This window comes from Schistocerca cancellata, chromosome 9 (genome assembly GCF_023864275.1).
Source record: "Schistocerca cancellata isolate TAMUIC-IGC-003103 chromosome 9, iqSchCanc2.1, whole genome shotgun sequence".
Lineage (NCBI taxonomy): Eukaryota > Metazoa > Arthropoda > Insecta > Orthoptera > Acrididae > Schistocerca > Schistocerca cancellata.
The window spans coordinates 101,429,384-101,451,107 of record NC_064634.1 but is presented as its reverse complement, the minus strand read 5'-3'; the positions used below and the strand labels follow the sequence as shown (position 1 = coordinate 101,451,107).

Sequence of the window (21,724 nt, the reverse complement as noted above, 5' to 3'; positions counted from 1 at the left end):
CATATTCAGGAGAATGGCATTCCGCAGGGCTCTGTATTGAGTCTCTCTCTATTTTTTGTGGCTATTAGCAGTCTAGCAGGAGCTGTAGGGCTGTTGGTCTCACCTTCTCTGTATGCTGATGACTTCTGCATTTCGTAATTCTCCTCCAGTACGAGTGTTGCTGAGCCGCGCCTACAGGGAGCCATTCATAAGGTGCAGTGATGGACTCTAGCTCACAGCTTCCAGTCTTCAGCCGCGAAGTTGTGTGTCATGCATTTTTGTCGGTATCACATCGTTCATCCAGAACCAGAACTGTACCTTAATGATGATCCGCTCACTGTTATGGAGACATATCAATTCTTAGGACTGGTTTTCGACACTGGATTGACTTGGCTGCCTCACCTTTGTCAGCTTAAGCAGAAGTGCTGGCAGCACCTCAATGATCTCCGTTGCCTGAGCAACACCAATTGGGGTGCATATCGCTGAATGCTGCTGCAGCTCTAGAGAGCCCTTGTCCAATCCCGAATTGACTATGGGAGTGTAGTTTATGGTTCGGCAGCACCTTCTCATTGCATTTACTCGACCCTGTGCACCACTGTGGGGTTCGATTAGGGACAGGAGCTTTTAGGATGAGTCTGGTGATCAGCGTACTGGTGGAGGCTGTTGTCCCTCCACTGCAGATCAGACGTGCGCAACTGCTCGCTAGTTATGCAGCACACACTCATAGTTCCCCTGAGCATCCAAATTACAGTCTCCTTTTCCCGCCCGCAGCAGTCCATCTCCCGCATCGGCAGCCCAGATGGGGGCTAACGATTGCAGTTCGCATGTGGTCCCTTCTCTCTGAACTGGAGTCCTTCCCTTTACCACCTCTACTTGCAGTCTGTTCACGTATGCCTCCATGGTGTATGCCTCGGCCACAGCTTTGTCTGGACCTTTTGCATGGCCCTAAGAACTCTGTTAACCCCGCTGCTCTCCGCTGTCACTTCCTCTCGATTCTTGACGTGTTCGGGGCTCTGAAGTGGTTTACACTGACAGCTCAATGGCTGATGGTCACATAGGCTTCTCATATGTTCATGGAGGACATATTGAGCAGCACTCCTTGCCAGTTGGCTGCAGTGTTTTCACTGCGGATATGGCGGCCATATCTCATGCTCTTGAGTACATCCGTGTATGCCCTGGTCAGTCATTTCCCGTGTACTGACTCCTTGAGCAGCCTACGAGCTATCGACCAGTGCTACCCTCGCCACCCTCTGGTAGTGTCCAGTCGGGAGTCCATCTATGCCCTGCAACAGTCTCGCCATTCCGTGGTGTTTGTGTGAACCCCAAGACACGTCGGAATCCTCGGCAACAAACTTGCCGACAGGCTGGCCAAACAGGCAACGCGGAAACAGCTTTTGGAGATAGGCATCTCCGAAACTGACCTGCGTTCTGTCTTACACCACAGGGTTTTCCAGCTTTGGGAGACGGAATGGCATAATAGCACGCACAACAAACTGCGTGTCATTAAGGAGACTATGAATGTGTGTAAGTCTTCCATGCAGTCCTCTCACAGGGAATCAGTTGTCCTCTGCCGGCTCCGCATTGGCCATACGTGGCTAACACATGGTTACCTTCTCCATCGTGAGGACCCACCTCAGTGTCACTGTGGCTCACAAATGATGGTCGTCCACCTCTTGCTGGACTTCCCACTTCTAGCCGCTCTGCGGTGGACTTTTAACTTTCCCAGCATCCTACCTTTGGTGTTGGGCAACAATGCCTCAACAGCAAATTTTGTTTTACATTTTACTCATGAGGGTGGGTTTTATCATTTGATCTAAGTTTTAGCGCATGTCCTTTCTCCTCTTTGTGTCCTGCCCCTAGTGCTTTTAGGTTGGAGGTTTTAATGTGTTGCAGAGTGGCTGGCTTCTCCTTTTTATTCAGCCAGCCATGGTAATCTGTTCTCTTGTTTTGATCTTTTCTACATGTTTCTTTCTTCCCTCTGGTTTTCTTGTCCGATTTTGTCCATTTTAGTGTTTGTTGCCCTTCTGCCATTCTTGTGGTTTTCTCTTTTCTTCCAGCTGTGTTTTGTGTGTCTCAATTATTTTACTACACCCTTGTGGAATTATTTTAATCGGAATGAGGGACCGATGACCTAGCAGTTTGGTCCCCCCCCCCTTTTAAACCAACCAACTTTACTTACAGTTGATCTCTATTGATTTTGTTTGTGTATTATTTCAGTTTTAGCTAATGTGTGGGTCCCACACTCAGGTTTGATCTTCTTTTCAATAAATGGGCCATGTGGTGAAGGTCACCCAATAACCACAATGGTAGCCAGCCCATGTGGTGTGTTGTCAGGTACCCATTACAAAAGTAGTAGTCCCGGTAACTATAAAGGGAACTCATGATTGATATCTGACTTTTTACTTCCCTGCACATGCTGCCCATTTAGGATCACTCCGGGCAGTAACCATAAAACCAGGTGGCCATGGCTCTGTCTTAGAGACACCCTTAGGGAGAATAATTTTTTTGTATGTGGCATCAGAAATCTACAGACCAGTAACTGTATATCAGCCAGTGGGTGAAGGAGTCGTGCACTGCAAGCCACACCTCTTTAGCTCCTACCCTTGCAGCAGATAAGCCCGTCCATGTAGTTAAAGAGCTAAAGAGAAAAAGCAGAAATATCAGGACATGATAAAATCTCACAAATTTAAAGGCTGTCAATTTGACTAAGTTCCTAGAAAGTACAATTATGACCAACTTAAGTTGTAATGGTCACATAGATAATGTGTGGCGAAGGCAAGCCAAAGATTGTGTTTTATTAGCAGAGCACTTAGATAACACAATGGGTCTGCTAAAGAGACGTTATACAACACTTGTTCTTCTTCCACAAGAGTATTATTTTGCAGTTTGGGATCTTTACCATATAGAATTGGTAGAGGACATTTGAAAAGTTCAAAGGAGGACAGCCCATTTTGTATTATTGTGATCTTGGGGGGAGAGTGTCACGGATATGGCAAGCTAGTTGGGATGCCAATCATTAAAACAAAGTTGTTTTCATTGTGATGAGATCTTTTCACGAAATTTCAGTCACCAGCTTTCTTCTCTGTATTTGTTAATACTTTATTGCTGCCAGTCTACATAGGGAGAAACAATCATCATAATAAAAATCTGAGCTTGTGCAGGCAGACCTAAATTTTAATTTTAACCATGCGCTGATAGAGATTGGGACAGTAGAAAAATTGTCTGAAGGTGGTACAAAGAATCCTCTGCCAGGCATGTAAGTGTGAACTGCAGAACAGTCATGTAGCTGTGAATGTAGAAGGCTGTTAGATTGACCTCTGAGACACCAAATCCCTCGCACATTTGGAACCTAAATGTATGTTTGTCAACGTTGTTCCATACCTGACAGTGATCCTGGAAAGTGACCTGCCCTCTTGGCTGCTTCATACCTAACCAGGACACTTGTAACATACAAGTCAATGGAACTGCAAAAGATATTATTGTCACCTGCCAGAACTGCAACAAATAATCTCCTCGAGTTCTGCGGTCAGTGTTGCTCTCCAAGAAATGCATTTTACTGATGATTATCATCCAGTCCTTCGAGGTTACTGTGCATTGTGTCAGAAATGTGGTGGCCTTGAGAGAGCATCTGGAGGGGCACGTGTTGGTTCGCACAGATTCTGTTAGTGAGTGGAATTCCCTCTGTACCACAATGGAAGTAATAGCAGTAAGAGTGTGAACGATCCCAGCAGTCACTGTTTGCAACCTTCATTTACTTCCTGGCATGGCACTGACATACTTTAGAGATCATCATTTGAATCCAACAACACTCTGCCTCACCTGCCTCCCTCCCTTTTTCCTACTTTGATACTTCACTGCACCGCCACCCTCCTCTGGGCAAGTACCATTTTGTCTGGTATGGGCCTTCTTTTTGGCCTGTTTCTTTTTAATCTTGATCTCTGTCACCTCAGCGATGTTACCCCTACTCACTTCAGTGATACACATGACACTATTTCAGCTATTAACCTTAGGATTCGTGGTCACTATATGTCAGTTTTTGTGGTAGTGATCACTTTCTGGTGATCCTGTAATTCCTTGTCAATGTGCGATGGATTGGTTGGCATTTTGGGCTCTCCTGAGGACCAGTTGGCAGTTTTGTACCTTTGCCATTGTCTTGGTCCCTCCTCTCTCACATTGCACCAATGATAAATATTCATATCACTAATAGGTGGTACTTCTATATCTAATACATCTGATGTCAAAGAATTCACATTAATTCAATAAATTCCAACCAATGACTTCATGGGAGACTTCTCATTGTGATCCCTTGTGCCACTGAAACTGCTGTCACTCTCTACGGACTCCCTACATCAACAGTTGGTACCGTGGTGGCCCAAAGATATTGCAACAGCTATTCATAACCATCAAAGACCCCACGACATCTCAAATGAAATCCTTCACACACCACCATCATCACTTTTAAGCAGCTCCGTGCAAAGGCTTGCTGCTGTCAGGGGCTCGGCATTCATTTGCCAGGTACGGGCATGGCGACCCTGCGGTTCCTGAACTGGGGACTGGTAAGCACTGCCAGTCCTCTGTCATCGTAAGCTCTGGGCATGCTTCAGCTACTGCTGTGCGGCGCTGCAATGGAACATTGTGTTTCTCAGGGAATGGGGATCTAGGCTTGACTGCCCAGATTGCGAGGACGGAATAAACCTCTGTAAAAAAAAATCCTCAACATCAAGGTGTGCTGCGCACTGATGGGATGCATGGCTGTTGAGGTGAAACAGTCATTAATGGGCATCATCTGGGGAACCTGCCACACCTCAGTTGTATAAGGCATACTCGGGCACATGGGGCTCTGTCTGAGTGGACCCTTATTTCCCTAGCTGCTCATGGGACAAAAATGGATCCTCTGAAATTTTCTTTGCCCCCTCCCAGTGGAAAGGGTGGGCCACTGGAAGGTGCCGACACCCAGCCTAACAAGAGGGCTCATGTAGCCAGTCCTCCTGATTCAGTCACTAGTAACAGAATGCATGCTGTTTCGCAGAATGTGTTTCTTATAGCTAAAAGAAAAGAGGGGAGTTTTGAAAAAGTTTTGCCATTTTACATACAGAAAAGGTTAGAAGGCATTGCTGGCACCTTAAAATCTGTTAAGCACTTGCGCAATGGGACCCTGTTGGTTGAAACATCTATCTCCCAACGTGTCAAGAACCTTCAGAAAGCCCAATGCCTCAGAGAGTATGCGATAGAAACTGAATTGCAAAACACCTTGAACTACAGCAAAGGTGTTATGACTTGCTGGGCTCTAGTTGACTACTGAAAAGAACTGAAAGCCGAATGGCCCAGGAAGGCATTGTCGACATGCAACACTTTATGAAACTGGTAGATGGCGATCTCGTAAAGTCAGACTCTTTTATCATGAGGATAAAAGAGTCTGACTACCAGAGCATGTGAAGATAGGTTTCCTACGTCTCAGTGTACGACCGTATTACCCAAATCCAATGCGGTTTTTTAAATGCCAGCACTTTGGGCACACTACTGTGGGCTGTAAAGGAGAAGCCATTTGTGGGAAACGTGGTAAAGCCATCAATGAGGGAGTTGGTTGCTCCTCTGCTCCGAAGTATGTCAACTGCTCTGGGGATCACCCTGTGTGGAGCAGGGACTGCAGAGTTTTCCTTGAGGAGCGGAAGATCCAGGAGATCAAAACAACAAAGCACATCCCGTATGGTGAAGCCAAGAAGCTGTACAAATCCATGTAGCCACCCACATTTGCTGCATCCTTTTCTTCCATTCTGAAACAGCCAGTCCTAAAAACGGATGCTGCTATACAAACGGAGGTTGCTACTATCAGCCTTAGCACCTGCGTTTGTCAATGCACATGTGCTGCTGCAGTTCCTTTGAAGCCTTCTCCCCCCCTCCCCCCTCCCAAACGTCAGGCAAGGCCGTGGTTGTTGACATTGTGGACCTTCCTGCCCCTCCACTGCCCAGCACGGCTACACCCCCTACCACTTCTGAGGTAGTGGCTCCAAAGCTGTCTCAGACCAAAAAAATCAAAATTGAAGTCGAAGAGTCACCTGCTGAAGGAGACAGGCAGTACACAGTCCGCATGATGTCGATGTCATTCTATCTGATGTCTCTCGAATCTTCTTCAGAGGCGATAGAGGTTGATGTCGGGCTGGAGCAATCGTCTCACCCCAGAACTGAGGCTCCACCCATTGTGGGCTCCCTCCCTGGCATAAAGTCAGGATGAAAGTACTACCACCCTGATAGATGGCTCCCATTATACAGTGGAACATGAATGGATTTAGGACACATATGAAGGAACTGAAACTCCTAACACAGCAGCATCACCCGTGCTTATGTTTAGAGGAAACACATTTAAAAGTATCTGATGCTTCTGTACTAAGGGGCTGTACACTATATCGCAAGGATGACATGACTGGGGAAAGGGCCAAAGGAGGGGTTGCATGTTCGTCAATAATAGGCACCACTCCTCTGCTCTTCCCCGGATACTAACCTGCACACAGTTGCAGTTGAAATTCATGCACATCAGAGACTTACAGTTTGGTCTCTTTACTTACCTCCACTTAATGCAGTACACTCCGAGGCTCTCACAGATCTCATGGAACAACTCCTCTGGCCATTTCTCCTCTTGGGAGACTTCAATCCCCATCATGTCCCGTGGGGCTCAACCTCTACTCGCCCTCAGGGTCGAGTCTTGGAGAGCCTCCTTACATCTCGAGAGCTGTGCATCTACACTAGTACTCAGACTCATTTCTGTGTTGCTACTGGGTCATTTTCAGCCATTGACCTATCCTTTGCTCTCCAGTTTTCACTGCCTCTTTTCACTGCGATTTCATTGATGACCTCCATTCCAGTGACCACTTCCCCATCTGCATTCACCTACTGGATGGTGTGTTGTTGGAACAGAAGCCACCATCATGGAGTGCCTTAGCCACAGGTCTTGTAGAGCAGACAGGGCGCATCTCCTCCAGTTTTATCTGGTTTTTGTGCGTTCGCTGCTGGACTACAGGTGTACGGTGTATGGGTCAGCGAGGCCCACTTATTTGCGGATAATTGTTGCTGTCCAAAATGAGAGGATTCGGCTGGCCACAGGTGCTTATCAGACCAGTTCCATACCCAGTCTCTGTGCTGAGGCAGGGGAACTGCCCTTTACCATCTGGCACCAGCTCCTCATGGTGAGACACGTGTGTAAGTTCCTTGCAGCTCCAACGTCACCCGCACACCATGCTGTTGTTCGTCCACATCTGGAGCGCCTTCCACAAGTCACAATGCCATTTGGGGTCCGTGTGCAGTGTGTGCTGGAGTCACTCGGTGTGGTGCCAGTCTGACCTCAAATCCAGGGTTTTGACTGTCTGCAGCCCTGGTTACTGAAAAGGCCCAGAGTGATTTTAGATTTGGTGCAGTACTGGAGAGATAGCACTTCTGCTTTTGTTTTTAATACAGTATTTTCTGCCGTTTTATCTGAGCACTGCAACCATGTAGCTGTTTTTACGGATGGGTCTAACCAGGGTGACTCCATTGGTTGCTCTGTTGTTTTCCCGGATCGTGTCCTGAAGTCAGACTGCCTCCTGAATTTACCGTCTTCAACGCAGAATTATATGCAATCTTGCGGACACTGGAGCAGATGAGAAATTCTCCCAGTGTTAGATTTCTCGTCTGTTCAGATTCTTTGTATGCCCTTTACTCTCTTCAACGTTTGTACCAAGCAGAGAAAGTAATCCAGAATATCCAGGACTCCCTCCTCCAACTAAAGCAACTGGGGAAGGAGCTGTCTTTCTGCTGGGTAACAGGGCACGTGGGAATTGCGGGGAACGAAAGGGCAGATCGAGCAGCCAAGGAGGCGTGTCGTGATCGTCAGGTCTTTCGGTGTGCTATCCCACTGCATGCTCTCACCTCGCTGTTGAAGAATAAAGTCCTGTGTCAGTGGGAAGACAAGTGGCCAGAAGTGGCCGACAACAAGCCCACAACTCGGCCATGGAGTACTTCCTTCCAGCCATGTCGATAGGACGAGGTCCTTCTTACTCGTCTTCACATAGGCCACAGCCCTATGACACATGGATTTTTACTCCAGCCAGAGGACTTTCCAATGTGTGATGTTGTGACGTGCAGATACGGTGCGCCCATTGTATTGGACTGCATTTTATTTGCAGGCGGATCTGTAGTTTATTTTATGTAATGTGGTTCCTGTTTTAAAGTTTTGTGAATTGTCCAACATTTCTAACAAGATTTTGGGGAGATGTTTTTAATGTGTCAACAGACTGGCTGGCTCACCCAAGTTTTTTGTAAGTGGTCAGCCAGTCACATTTCGCTGTGCTTTTCTTTTAGCTCTTCTGTCTTTTATTTTCCCTCTATTTTAATTTCTTGATTAACTATCTTCCCTCCTCATTTGTCTTAGTGCACTTGAGACAGAGTAACTGTGTGGTCATTTCGAGTGCATGCATGTATGACAGTTTTAGTCCTTCTCTACAGTAATTTGTTTTAATAAGTGTTAGGACGCCGATAACCTCGCCGTTGGGTGCCCATAAGATCCCAAAAAGCGCGCGCGCGCGCCCACACCCACACCCACACCCACACCCACACCCACACCCACACCCACACACACACACACACACACACACACACACACACACACACACACACACACACACACACAGGCTTGCTACGTAATTAAAATGCAGTAAAAGGGAATACTGCGAGGACTAAGTCTTCCCCCTTGAGGATATGTGTCACTTCATACCAGGGCCAAATTACAAAGTCTATGGGGCCACCAAAGATCAACAGCTGTTTTGGGTCTCCTCCTTCATTGTGGTATTTCTAATAATGTGCAACAGACTTTGTCTATACCCCTTTTCATTGCAGGTGTAAAAAATACATGTAAGGCATATGACTTGACTCTGTGTCATCATATTTCACTTATTCTCCATGACTAGGGTTTTTGAGGCTCCCATCCTATGTTTAATCATCAGTTTTTATGACATCCACTTTTTTAGGTTAGAGTTGGTACTACTATGTTCAGCTTCAAATGGATCCCGGAGAACAATGTCCCTCCTGGCTCCGTGGGGGTATTCTGATTATTACACTTCATCATCTCCACCAACGGGCTGGTGCCTCTTTCGGACTAGTGCAGGGATGGCCAAGATTTCGGCTTGGGAGCCTTGCCTGGACACGAGTGCCAAATTGCACAGCCTTGCTTCACATTTCCCTCACCACCATGCCTTGCTGTCTGAGTGTGAGGAGGGGGAGAGAGGAAAACTGTGAATGTGCCACATCTAAATAGCTGTGCAGTCATACTGCATGCTTTTTGGTTTTTTATTTCACATTTCCAACAACATGGGTAAAAAATAAAGCGAGTTTTCAGTAGTATTTAATTATTTTTGGTGTGTTGAAGACATAATATAATTTTTGTCAGGTACAAACTGTCGGCATACGGGCAGACACAGGCAATTTCAGTGTGTTTCACACTCGAGTTACCACATAATCATGACTTATTTAGTTGCATGATCTGTTAAAGGTCTTTCACACAAATATGTCAATTGAAATTTCGTCACAGGGTTATTTGGCAACCGTGATAGCGTTACGGAGATGTTTAACAAACTCAAGTGGCAGACTCTGCAAGAGAGGCTCTCTGTATCGCGGTGTAGCTTGCTCGGCAGGTTTCGAGAGGGTGCGTTTCTGGATGAGGTATCGAATATATTGCTTCCCCCTACTTATACCTCCCGAGGAGATCACGAATGTAAAATTAGAGAGATTAGAACGCGCACAGAGGCTTTCAGACAGTCGTTCTTCCCGCGAACCATACGCGACTGGAACAGGAAAGGGAGGTAATGACAGTGGCACGTAAAGTGCCCTCCGCCACACACCGTTGGGTGGCTTGCGGTGTATAAATGTAGATGTAGATGTAGAAATATTGTAGCAATTTTGCAAGCTCTTTATGGAGACTTCGAAACTGTACCTGAGGAAAGCGATGTAGATGTCCTGGACAGTTTTAACATAAAAATATTTGTCATTAAAACTGGAATTACCTTGCAGGTCAATCAGTTACATTGGCATATGCACAGGGCCACTTTCAACTGAAATGTCAAATTATCTCAAAAACAGCGTGGAAACAGATGTAAGATTGACACTGTCCTCAAAATCATTATGAAACTATCATTGTAATTCTTTGAAGGCCACTGTGAATTCTTTGGACCTCATGTTTTCTTTTATGGCATTCTTTGTCAGAATGTGTCCCTTCTACTACATGATTTTCTTTTTAAATACATCCCCATCAAATTAGAAAGAAGTTACCTTGCAGTGTGTTACTGTGGGCAATTCCCAGTCAAGTCCACTTAAAATGCAAAATGTGCAGTCCATTTCAGATGTCCTAGTTTTCGTTCCTTCACTCCTTTTTCCTTCATAAATTCATTATAGCGAGTTTTAAATTGAAAAATCATTCCAGACATTCAATTTGCAGCAATATATGAAGTCTTCATACTCTTGATTCAGTTCCACTGAAAGTGACTGCAGCTGACAATGGAATAATGCGTATGAACTCAGAAATTTTACTATTAGTACAACCATTTTCTTCACCTACTCCAAGCCTGCGAATTTGGCACAGAGTGCTTCTTGATAAACAGAACAATGAATCCTGTCAGTCAGTCGTCATAATTTTTTGCTCTTCCATTGTCATCTAAAAGTTTACATTCATTCTGCATGGTTCTATAATGTCCTTTCGTAGCAAATAAGCAGTACCCATCACTTAGACGAATTGCTCTCGTACCTCCCTTCTGACACTCCCATTCATTTTGAATGACTGTGACGATAGATTGCTAAGCTGCCTCTTTTTGTGCAAACAGCCATTCGACCTGTGAACACTCTTTGTACCACGAAGAAATAGCAGAGGTTGAATAGTGCTGACAGCACAATTCTGACAAACTTGGAGAGCTGTGCCATCTGAAAAATTTCGCAGTGCAGTGCTACCTGAAATTTAGTGCTGTTCTTGGTACTTATGAGAAACAGGCAGGGTCTTGGCCTGCCCGCAACCCGCTCCTGCTGCACTTGTGACCGGCCCTGGACTAATGATTACTATCGAGCTGTATGTTGATAACTTTCACATTTTTTTTATAGCTTCCAATCTGTATTTGTTGTGCCGTGGTTCGTATTGACCCAAAACTCCAGGATACCCAGAGCATAGATGTTTTTGTGCAGTCCCTTCCGCTTTTTGGGGCTCCTCTTTGATAAAATTCTGAAATAGCTGTGTACATTTGTCTATATAAAACTAGCTGCATGCAAAAGCTAAATCTCTCAGCTTCCTTGCACGCACCTCTTGAGATGTGAATTGCACTACTTTATCTAATATTTGCTGGGCCCTCATTTCATCCCGACTGGACCCTCATTGCCAGGTTTATTGTTCAGTGGCACCTTTGTCTTCGAAATTATTATACACGGTACATCAAGGAGTAAACTGGTGACTGGCTCCTTCCAGACTAGTCCTGTAAACAGTCTCCTTACCTCTTCGTTCCTGATGATACTAACTCCTTCTCACTTGTGCAGTTGCCACACAACAATTTCTGTATCGTATGACTTACTGATAGCTTTTTTCGTACAGAGATGTTGACCCTGATGCTTTTTTCATACAGGTGTGTCGACCCTTTGATGCTCCCTCTCAGTACCCCCTTAAAATAAGCTCCCCATGTATTGTTATGCACTTCTCTTTGTTTAGCATGCCATCCATGAATTAGAATTATCTACTCCAAGGATCAAAGGGGGCAGTCACCTGCACGAACTTTTATCCTCTGTTCCTCTCAGTTCTCCAGAAGTATCGGGAAGCTCCTGTCATTTACACTGATGATTCTAAAATTGTGCATAATATAGGATATTCCCGTACATCACGTGCTAATCAGAAACAGTATTTTTTGCTAGGAGCATACAGCGTTTTTTCTGCAGAGCTGATAGCCATTGACAGAACCGTATGTTGTATTACACAGATCTCTCTCAACTGTGTTTTAATTTGTAATGACACAGTGAGCAATGTCTATGCTATAGATCAATGTTACTCTTGTCGCCATGTGATATTTGCTACTCGTGATCTTCTTCTGACCTTAGTCGTACTATCTGCTGAGTTGTCTTTCTTTGGGTTCCAAGTTGTGAGTATCCCAGGGAATGTACTGACATATGACTACAGCAGTGATTAATCACACAGTATTCACTTTAACGATCTCAGGAGCAGGTTAAAGGATGCAAATAAGACCTGTTCACTGAAGAAATTAAACAGCACCTGTGGGTTACTGCTGTCTTTAATAAACTCTGCACCATCAAAGAGTCTAGGGCTGCAATGCACTCCTTCCATTCCTCCCAGAAGGTGTTCACCATTCTTTTTTATTACCTCCACATTGGTCATACCTGGTTATCTACAGTTTTATTGTATGTAATGAACCACCTTCACATTGTGATTGTGAAGCATTACAGACAGTAGCTCAGGTCGTGATGGAATGCCCCTCTTCCTGGCTCTCCACACCAAGCATAGTCTTTTGGATTCTTTGCTTACAGTGTTGGTGGACAAAGTAAGGACAGTTGAATGGGACCTTTGTTTACTCCAAGAAATTGATTTCTACTCTCAAATCTAGCATTTAAACAGCTATTGGAACTTCTGCCAACTGTCCTTTACTCTGTTTTACTTACTTTCGATGCAGTTAACCCCTTTTTTTGGCACCTGGTTTCTATTCCCATGTTTAACACTTTGAATATAATGGATCGGGGGTGAGAAAGTTGTGGAAGGGATGCCCTCCACCATATGCTGAGCCCCAGGGGACACTCGACTGTGCACACTCTCTTATTGACATGGCTATTTGTCTCACCTTTGCTCTCTGACATTCAAACTGACCTGACTATTGTACTTTCATCTCCCTTTACATTATTCGTCATCTCCAGTGTCAATATTGCTTTCAGTGCCTTGTTTTACCTCTCCTGAATACTACCACAATTCAATAAAATTTCTGGTTCATGTCACTAACTCCAGAAGGACAACACCTTGAAAGATGGACTGATGAGATTTCTGTTTAGTCCCAACCGACCACCCATCTACCCACTCACCCACCCAGTATGTATCACAATCTGTTGTTAATTGCACGTTGTGCCCTCAGATGCTGCTGGAGCAGCCTCTTCAACATGTTGAATGAGGCCTGTGGCATACGGACAGATAGTACAGCATAATCCTTCCTATCGCCTGCTGCCATTGCCTTAAGTGGTACCTTTATTCCCCATACATTTGAACAACTGACAATCAACTGACTTTAACCTTTCTGTGCCACAGGACATAGCAGGTGTACCTTCAAGTGAAGTGTGTTTCACTGGCTCAGTTTCATTGTAAGACATCTTCTCATACTTGTTAGGTGGTTGAGTGTAATATCATGAGTTCTCCATGAGCCTTGTACAATCGAGACCCATGAAGAATTCATTTTGTCTGCCCTGCCTCCCAGTGACACACCACTCACTGTCAAATGAATGTGTGTTGATAGATCCTGTACTTCTTGCACAGGAGACAGTATCCATAGCAGAGGGCAGTTCTTTAGGTAACTTTGCTGTGGGACAAAGCAAGTTTACCGTCAAATGAAATGTTACGTTGGCTCAGATTCAGTGGAAGACAACTTCTTATACCTGTAATTTTTTTTTTTTAACAAGAAACAAATAACTTTCAGCTAAGCTTGTTGTTTATCTTTTAATTTCTCCATCTCTTATGCAACAAGGGAATGTATATGGGGAACACTCAGTTGTATGCCTTCACTTTGTCATTGAAGCAGCATGAAATGTAGCTTGAGAAGTAGCCAATTTCTGATCTCATTTTATGGAAAGAGCAGATTTGTCTGTTGCAAAAGATAAGTTGTAAATTGTTACAGTGTGAGGTGTGTTGAAGTCTCTTTAATTCAGTGAAGGAATGAGTATACAATGACATTTGTGTATTCAGAGTATTTCATGATCTACACTGTAATGCATGAAAACTACGTATTACGAGGATGTAGGGTAGCATGAAGCAAGGGGGCAGTTATTTGTTATGAATAACTATCTTCATAGAAAGATAAAAAAGAACACAGAATTAGTATCACAACTAAATACAGAGGTGCATTCTGCGTGTTGTGACCTGCTAAGAAAAACAAATGTCTGTTTCTACAAAGTTATCATCATACTTATATGTTTACTATAATATAATCGACTGTTCTTGATGAGAAATAATTTATGAAAAAACAAGTCATACATTTTAGGAGTAAAATACCCATTTTTAAGTGTTCAGTTAAATCAGCTATTTGGCATATCTGTCATGTGCTGCGGGAGCTTCTTGGAATGAACAGTGCACTTCGTTCTGTTTGTGAATTCTTGACAGAGTACACTTACCACTGAACTCACAAAGTTAACAGCAGTGTGAAACCACTTCTCGTAAGACAATATTTGGTACATATAATATTGGAAGCTCATTTGCAGACTGACAGTGTGTAATAAGACTACCGATCCCTGCCGATCTCTGGTATTATTAGTAAAAATTTAGCTTTTTGCTACACTTGGTATATTTCAATGATGATGAGAGTGATTAAGTAATAATGATGTTTTTCCAGGTTACCGTACTTAACTATAACCTTCATTAGTTTCTTACCTGCTTGTGAGACTTGCTGCAAAATGTCAGAGCCGAAATTGGAAGAGGAACTGGAAACTGACTGGAGAGATAAGCCAGACAGTGGAAACAAGAAACATACACTTGATTCTGATGAAGATGATGATGACATTGAAGAAAGTACTTATGATGTCATGGCAGAAGATGATATTGAAGGTTGAGTATACATAGTTTCACATATCTCTATAGCTTGCATGTTTAGTTGCTTACTTTTAAATGTTGTATGGCATGTAGTTTTTTTGGGTATAAAACTAATTTCAGTAGAAAAGGGAGGGGCACACTGTTATTTAATTTTTCCACTTCTTTAAAAAACCTTACATAAAACATTATTTAAATAACACCCTAAGTCAGTATGAAAATTGATACTTAAATGAACTGAACCTTTCTGACTACTATAACTTATTAAATGTTACTTTACTGATGTGTTTAACAGAACAAAATGCTGTGGTGATGTCTTAGAAGTATCTTTCAATAAAAGCTAAGTGTTTCATACCCTTAAAGTTTGTAGATGATGTTAAATGTCAGCTCTAAAAGTGCACTTAAAAATGAAATTTTGGTTGCGGCAAATTCACTATTTGTAAAGGATGCTGCAGTTCTCCTTGAAGTCATATTTCGTTGACTGATGTGTCACACGGTTTATAAATCACTACCTGAGCATAGAATTTCAAATAATACTGTGGTCTGTGAATGTAATACTGTGTGCAGGTCAGGAAGAAGGAACAGCGACATTTGATGGAGATGTGCGCATTACACCTTTCAACATGAAAGAAGAGTTAGAAGAGGGACATTTTGATACACAAGGAAATTATCACTGGAAGAAGGAGGGAAAGGTGATACGTGACAGCTGGTTGGATAATATTGACTGGGTCAAGGTATTGTGATGAAGTTGTTAATAATAATTGAAATCTCTTAAATATTTCTGCCAAGAATTTTCTCACTGTTTTGTTCTAATCGTTTAAATTAATGTGACATGTAGTGCAGCTCTTCTTCCACTGCAGTGTTGTTTTGAAAGAGATAAAGCTGTACCAAACTTACCACGTATTGCTCTTTCTTTTGCAATGTGTATGTGTTTTTATGTTTTTTTATTTATTTTTGGCCAGGAAGGGCATTATAAAATTTCTTAATTAGCTTTGTGGTTATAATAATGAAGAGTATGAATGTTGACTGTTAGGACCAACTTCAGAAAAATACTTTTTATGTTTTCCAAAACCAGAACACTAGACTTGCATTTGTGAGGATGACAGTTTAAATCTGCGTCCAAGCATCCAAATTTTCAGTTTCTGCGATTTCCCTAAGTCACTTTGGGCAAGTACTGGGGATAGTGCATTTGAAAGGGTGCACCTGATTTCCTTCCCCATATTTGAAACAATCCGAACTTGTGCTCCATCTCTAATGACCTCATTGTTGATGGAATGTTGAACCCTGATTTTTCTTTTTATTTACAAAACATGTTTTAGCACTGGTGTAGCATCACCAGTGGTATTTCTGTTATTAGGTCCGGTAATTCATGGTAGAACTTTCAGCTTTTGTGAGTTTACATTTATATGTCATTGGCATGATTCTCTAAACTGTTATGGCATTATTTGGAACATTGAACATTTACTAGGTTATTAATGTACACATAGGTGCAGCAATCACCTGCAGACAAGATTATATTTTTATTGTGGGTTCTGTACAGAAAGTGTTCCTAAAAAAAAAGGTTGTTTTTACTTCCATAGCTAAAGCTGCATATGCCTTACTATTATCTATGTTGCAACTGTGGTGACATTTGTATTTCGCCGCAAAGCAACAACCAGAGAAGTAAGAGTAGTGTGTTATGGTGTCAAGGAACTTGTACTTTTGGTGAAGAGCTTTTGTTGTTCATTCCTTGGTTGTTTAGTTGTTACTATGCCTTAAAGAAAGTACCATACTAGATTATATCATTCTGGTTATTCTGACTAATTGTGACAACCAAAGTGGTGACCCAGACATGATTTGTCATAAACGAATATTTTGTTTTTGTGGCCTCTTTTTTATTCCTTTTCTTTTTTTGACCTTCTGTAGTTGCACACATACAAGTTGAATAGGCTAATTGCCATATTTAGCAACTGTAATAAAAGACTTCTATTGCAGTTGCTAAAAAATGGTAATTGACCTATTCAACCTATATATTTTTTCTCCAAGAGAATGAATGAATGATACACTGCACAAACAACTCCAATAGTAGTCAAAGTGGAACTTATTTGTCAAGCTGAAAGTTCGATGAATCATCTGGGGCATGTCAAGCTTCCGCCATTGTGGACCGACTGCCCAACAACTGGGTTTATGCATGTTGAGCATCTCTTCCAACAGCATGGCGTACTTACAAACAAATAAGTGCATCATCACGATGAAACATTTAGAAGGCACCGTGATAGAGTAAATAGATGACGTCCTATTGCAGCATTGACACACAGCATCAAAGGAGGCACTCATGCAATGATATACGTTGTTCCTGGAACTCAGACTACAGAAGCCTTTAACGATGAACCAGTGAGTAACCGATCTCCGTTTCAAGTGATGTGGGCCTTACATGCATTTGCAGGGCCAGATTTGTTACCTGAACAGTCATTGTGCATGCTTCGGCTATGCAAGTTGACTGTGAACATTCACACAACAATAGTCACGTATCAAAGTTTGTTGCTATGAGAGCTAGCGGAGAAGGCAGATGTCATAGTGAATAGCTTGATGGAAGTTTCCCCATCCACCACTGTCAGAAACAAAAGTAATAATGATCAAGGAAGAGGCACAGAATTGACACAAGCCATCAGCAAGTCATGCGGACAGCATACAGAGGAGCCGATGCAAAAACAAAGAGTAGAACAGTTGGAGGAACAAATAGCACTCATGAATCTAAAATTATTGGAATAGCAGTACAAGGTACAATGCCATTATGAGCACACACTCGAGAAGCGGACTGTGCACAAGAAAGATGAGTAATGCACATCCGAGATGGTTATGGATCAATATTGTTTGTATCAAAGGCATTTTGGGGAAGTCGCGGATTACTGTACTACAAACTGCAGTTCCCCAAACGCCATGGGCGTATGTTAAATGATGCCAATGTCAGACACCAGCAGCTTGGGCGTCCACAGAAGAAGGTGCAAAGACTGTTGACAAATGCAGCATTGACGCAGGGGTAAATCACAGACATTATTTGTAAATGACCACATTTCCAGCAAGAAATTTTTGGTGGATTCTGGTTCTGATGTGGATGTCTGTCTAAAAGGGCTAAATGTCAAGCCTATCATATTGACGCAATATGGACACACAACAGTAAATGAGACGGCCATCAAAACCTGTGGAGAATAGAGATAGACACTGGACTTCAGCTTTTCATTCAAGCCCACATGGACATTCTTTGTTGCAAATGTCACTGACCTCATACTTTGTCACATTTTGACCTGTTGCCGGATCTAGTCAACAGGTGGTTAATTATGAGTACATTGAATCGCAGTTCAGATCCAGCAAACATGTTGACACAATACAATGTCTGACGGATTGAAGGCTTTTTGCATACTGCAGCATATGCGGATGAGCACTTTGATGGGATAATCCAAGAGTTCCCATCACTCGCCTGCAAATTCACTACCAAGAGGGGATTCAGACAGTCAGCAAGGCACTACATCCGCATGATGCCAGACCAGCCCATTGCAGATAGTCCAAGGAGACATCCACCAGACAAATTAACGGTGGCACAGGCTGGGTTTGAAGAGCTCTGAAAGCAGATAGAAAGTAGGTAGATCAGACAGGCCTTGAATATCTCCCTTACACATGATGGGAAAGAAAGATGGAGCATGACGATTGTGCAGATACTATAGAGCACTCAGTATGTGGACAATACCTGGCTCTTGCCTGGTGCAAAACATAACAGACTTCAACAGTGCTGTCGCCCAAGATCAGTTGTTTAGCGTAGTTGACTGTACAAAGGCCTATTCGCAAATTCTGATATCAGCTGGTGATATACCAAAAATCAAAGTAAAAAACATTTCAGGCTTGTTCAGTACAGATTTTTCCCTTTTGGGTTGAGAAACACTGCACAAATATGGCAGCATTTTATACACAAAGTATTAAAGGGACTGCCATTTTTCTACTGTTACGTGGATGATATTTTCATGTTTGCATCAACAGCCAAAGAACATGCATTCCCTTTGTGGCAGCTTTTTCAGCCTCTGCAAGAATTTGGCATAATAGTTAATCCTGATAAGTGTGTATTCTGAAATGAGAAGTGCACTTCCTAGGGTACGTCATCTCTTCAGCCGGGATGGTACTGCTGCCGGTATGGGTCAAGGCAGTAAAGAATATGCCCCTACTGACAACTTATAAGGAATTACATCGATTTTTAGGGATGGTAAAATTCTATTGATGACACGTTCTGGGGCTGGCAAGATAGCAGAAACTGTTTACCATGTTGCTTGCAGGCAAACACATGGCTGGCATTGGAAAGTATCTTGCTTGCCGGCAAGTGAAGTTGCATTTCTCACAATCGAGCATTGTATGGCGCAAGTGGCACAATTGGCTCATCCATGAATTAACACTCTATTGGCCATCATGGTTCATGGTGTGGGTTCCTGTAGTCATGTCCTAGCTCATGAACCACGGCAACGTATGAGTGGCCAAGTAAGTGGTCCTGACAGTCGGGATACCAGTTACTTTGGAATAAGGCTGGGCATCTCGGACATATTCTGAGTAGTGGTCACATTTGTGCTTATACGGCAAAGACTACCAAATCCACCAGTTAGTCCATTAGGGGTAAAACCCAATGGGACTCGGGGCAAGTAAGGCTAGCAATCTGCTTTCCTGGTACTTTAAATATGATGCTGGCAACAATCAGAGCAAAATGCCTCGGACCTTTGGAGGTGACGGAGTCCCATCTCTAACTGACAAACCAGGGACTCCTAAGAGACTTGGCAAACAAATGGTAATGAGATGGGGAGCTATTAATATCAATGGGGGCTACTCTGGGAAGAAGGTAGAGCTGGCAGAGGCTGCAAGTAAGATGGGGCTGGACGTTTTAGCTGTTAGTGACATTTGGGTAAGGGGTGAGAAAGAAGAGGAAGAGGGAGAATAAAAGCTCTACCTGTCAGGAGTCAAAGCAGGAATAGCACAATGGGGTGTAGGGCTTTACATCAGGAAAGAAATGGAACCCAGCGTAGTTGCAATAAGGTATGTAAACGAATGACTGATGTGGATAGATTTGACAGTGTCTAGCGAGAAAATTAGGATTTTGTCAGTATATTCGCATTGTGAAGGGACAGATCAAGATAAGATGGATAGTTTTTATGAGGCACTCAGTGATGTAGTTGTTAAACTAAAGGACAAGGACAGTGTTCTGCTCATGGGTGATTTTAACGCCAGGATTGGAAATCGAACAGAAGGGTATGAAAAGGTTATGGGTAAATTTGGAGAGGATATGGAGGCCAACAGGAACGGGAAACAACTCTTGGATCTCTGTGCCAGTATGGGCTTAGTAATCACTAACTCCTTTTTTAAACATAAGAACATTCACCGGTATACTTGGGAAGGCAGGGGAACCAGATCTGTCATTGACTATATAATAACAGATCAGGAATTCAGGAAGGCTGTGAGGGACACACGTGTATTCAGGGGATTCTTTGATGACACTGATCATTATTTAATCTGCAGTGAAATTGGTATTGTGAGGCCGAAAGTGCAGGAGGTCAGGTCCATATGTAGGAGGATAAGAGTGGAGAAACTTTAGGATAAGGAAATCAGGCACAAGTACATAACAGCGATCTCAGAAAGGTACCAGTTAGTTGAATGTAGTCAATTACAGTCATTGGAAAAGAATAGACAAGGTACAGGGACACAGTACTAGAAGTGGCTAAAGAATGTCTTGGAACAGTAGTGTGTAAAAGTAGGATGAAGGAAACAGCTTGGTGGAATGACACAGTCAAGGCAGCCTGTAAAAGGAAAAAGAAGGCGTATCAAAAATGGCTACATATTAGAACTCAGGTAGACAGAGAAAGTTATGTTGAAGAAAGAAACAAAACCAAACAGATAATTGCAGCATCCAAGAAGAAATCTTGGGAAGACTTTTGAAACAGGTTGGAGACTATGGGTCAAGCTGCTGGAAAACCATTCTGGAGTGTAACTAGCAGTCTTCGAAAGGGAGGTAAGAAGGAAATGACAAGTATTTTGGACAGGTCAGGATAACTGCTGGTGAATCCTGTGGATGCCTTGGGCAGATGGAGGGAATATTTTGAAGAGTTGCTCAATGTAGGTGAAAATACGATCAGTAACGTTTCAGATTTCGAGGTAGAATGGGATAGGAATGATGATGGAAATAGGATCACATTTGAGGAAGTGGAGAAAATGGTCAGTAGATTGCAGTGCAATAAAGCAGCTGGGGTGGATGAAATTAAGTCGGAACTCATCAAATACAGTGGAATGTCAGGTCTTAAATGGCTACACAGGATAATTGAAATGGCCTGGGAGTCGGGACAGGTTCCATCGGACTGGACAAAAGCAGTAATCACACCAATCTTTAAACATGGAAACAGAAAAGATTGTAACAACAACAGAGGTATCTCTTTAATCAGCGTTGTGGGTAAAATCTTCTCAGGTATTGTTGAAAGGAAAGTGCGAGTATTAGTTGAGGACCAATTGGATGAAAATCAGTGTGGGTTTAGGCCTCTTAGAGGTTGTCAGGACCAGATCTTTAGCTTACGGCAAATAATGGAGAAGTGTTATGAGCGGAACAGGGAATTGTATCTATGCTTTATAGATCTAGAAAAGGCATATGACTGGGTTCCTAGGAGGAAGTTGTTGTCTGTTCTACAAGATTATGGAATAGGAGGCAAACTTTTGCAAGCAATTAAAGGTCTTTACATGGATAGTCAGGCAGCAGTTAGAGTTGACAGTAAATTGAGTTCATGGTTCAGAGGAGTTTCAGGGGTAAGACAAGGCTGCAACCTGTCTCCACTGTTGTTCATATTATTCATGGATCATATGTTGAAAACAATAGACTGGCTGGGTGAGATTAAGATATGTGAACACAAAATAAGCAGTCTTGCATATGCGGATGACTTAGTTGTGATGGCAGATTCGATTGAAAGT

The 21,724-nt window shown here is 43.0% G+C and overlaps 1 protein-coding gene across 1 annotated transcript in view; it reads left to right on the top strand.

Moving 5' to 3' along the window:
• Positions 1 to 21,724, top strand: part of LOC126100654 (CD2 antigen cytoplasmic tail-binding protein 2 homolog) — a 78,959-nt gene that overhangs the window by 15,987 nt on the left and 41,248 nt on the right. The window contains exons 2-3 of the mRNA XM_049911280.1: positions 14,571 to 14,782; positions 15,332 to 15,498. Coding sequence (XP_049767237.1) covers positions 14,632 to 14,782; positions 15,332 to 15,498 — 318 coding nt within the window. The 5' untranslated portion in view covers positions 14,571 to 14,631. The remainder of the gene's footprint in view (positions 1 to 14,570; positions 14,783 to 15,331; positions 15,499 to 21,724) is intronic.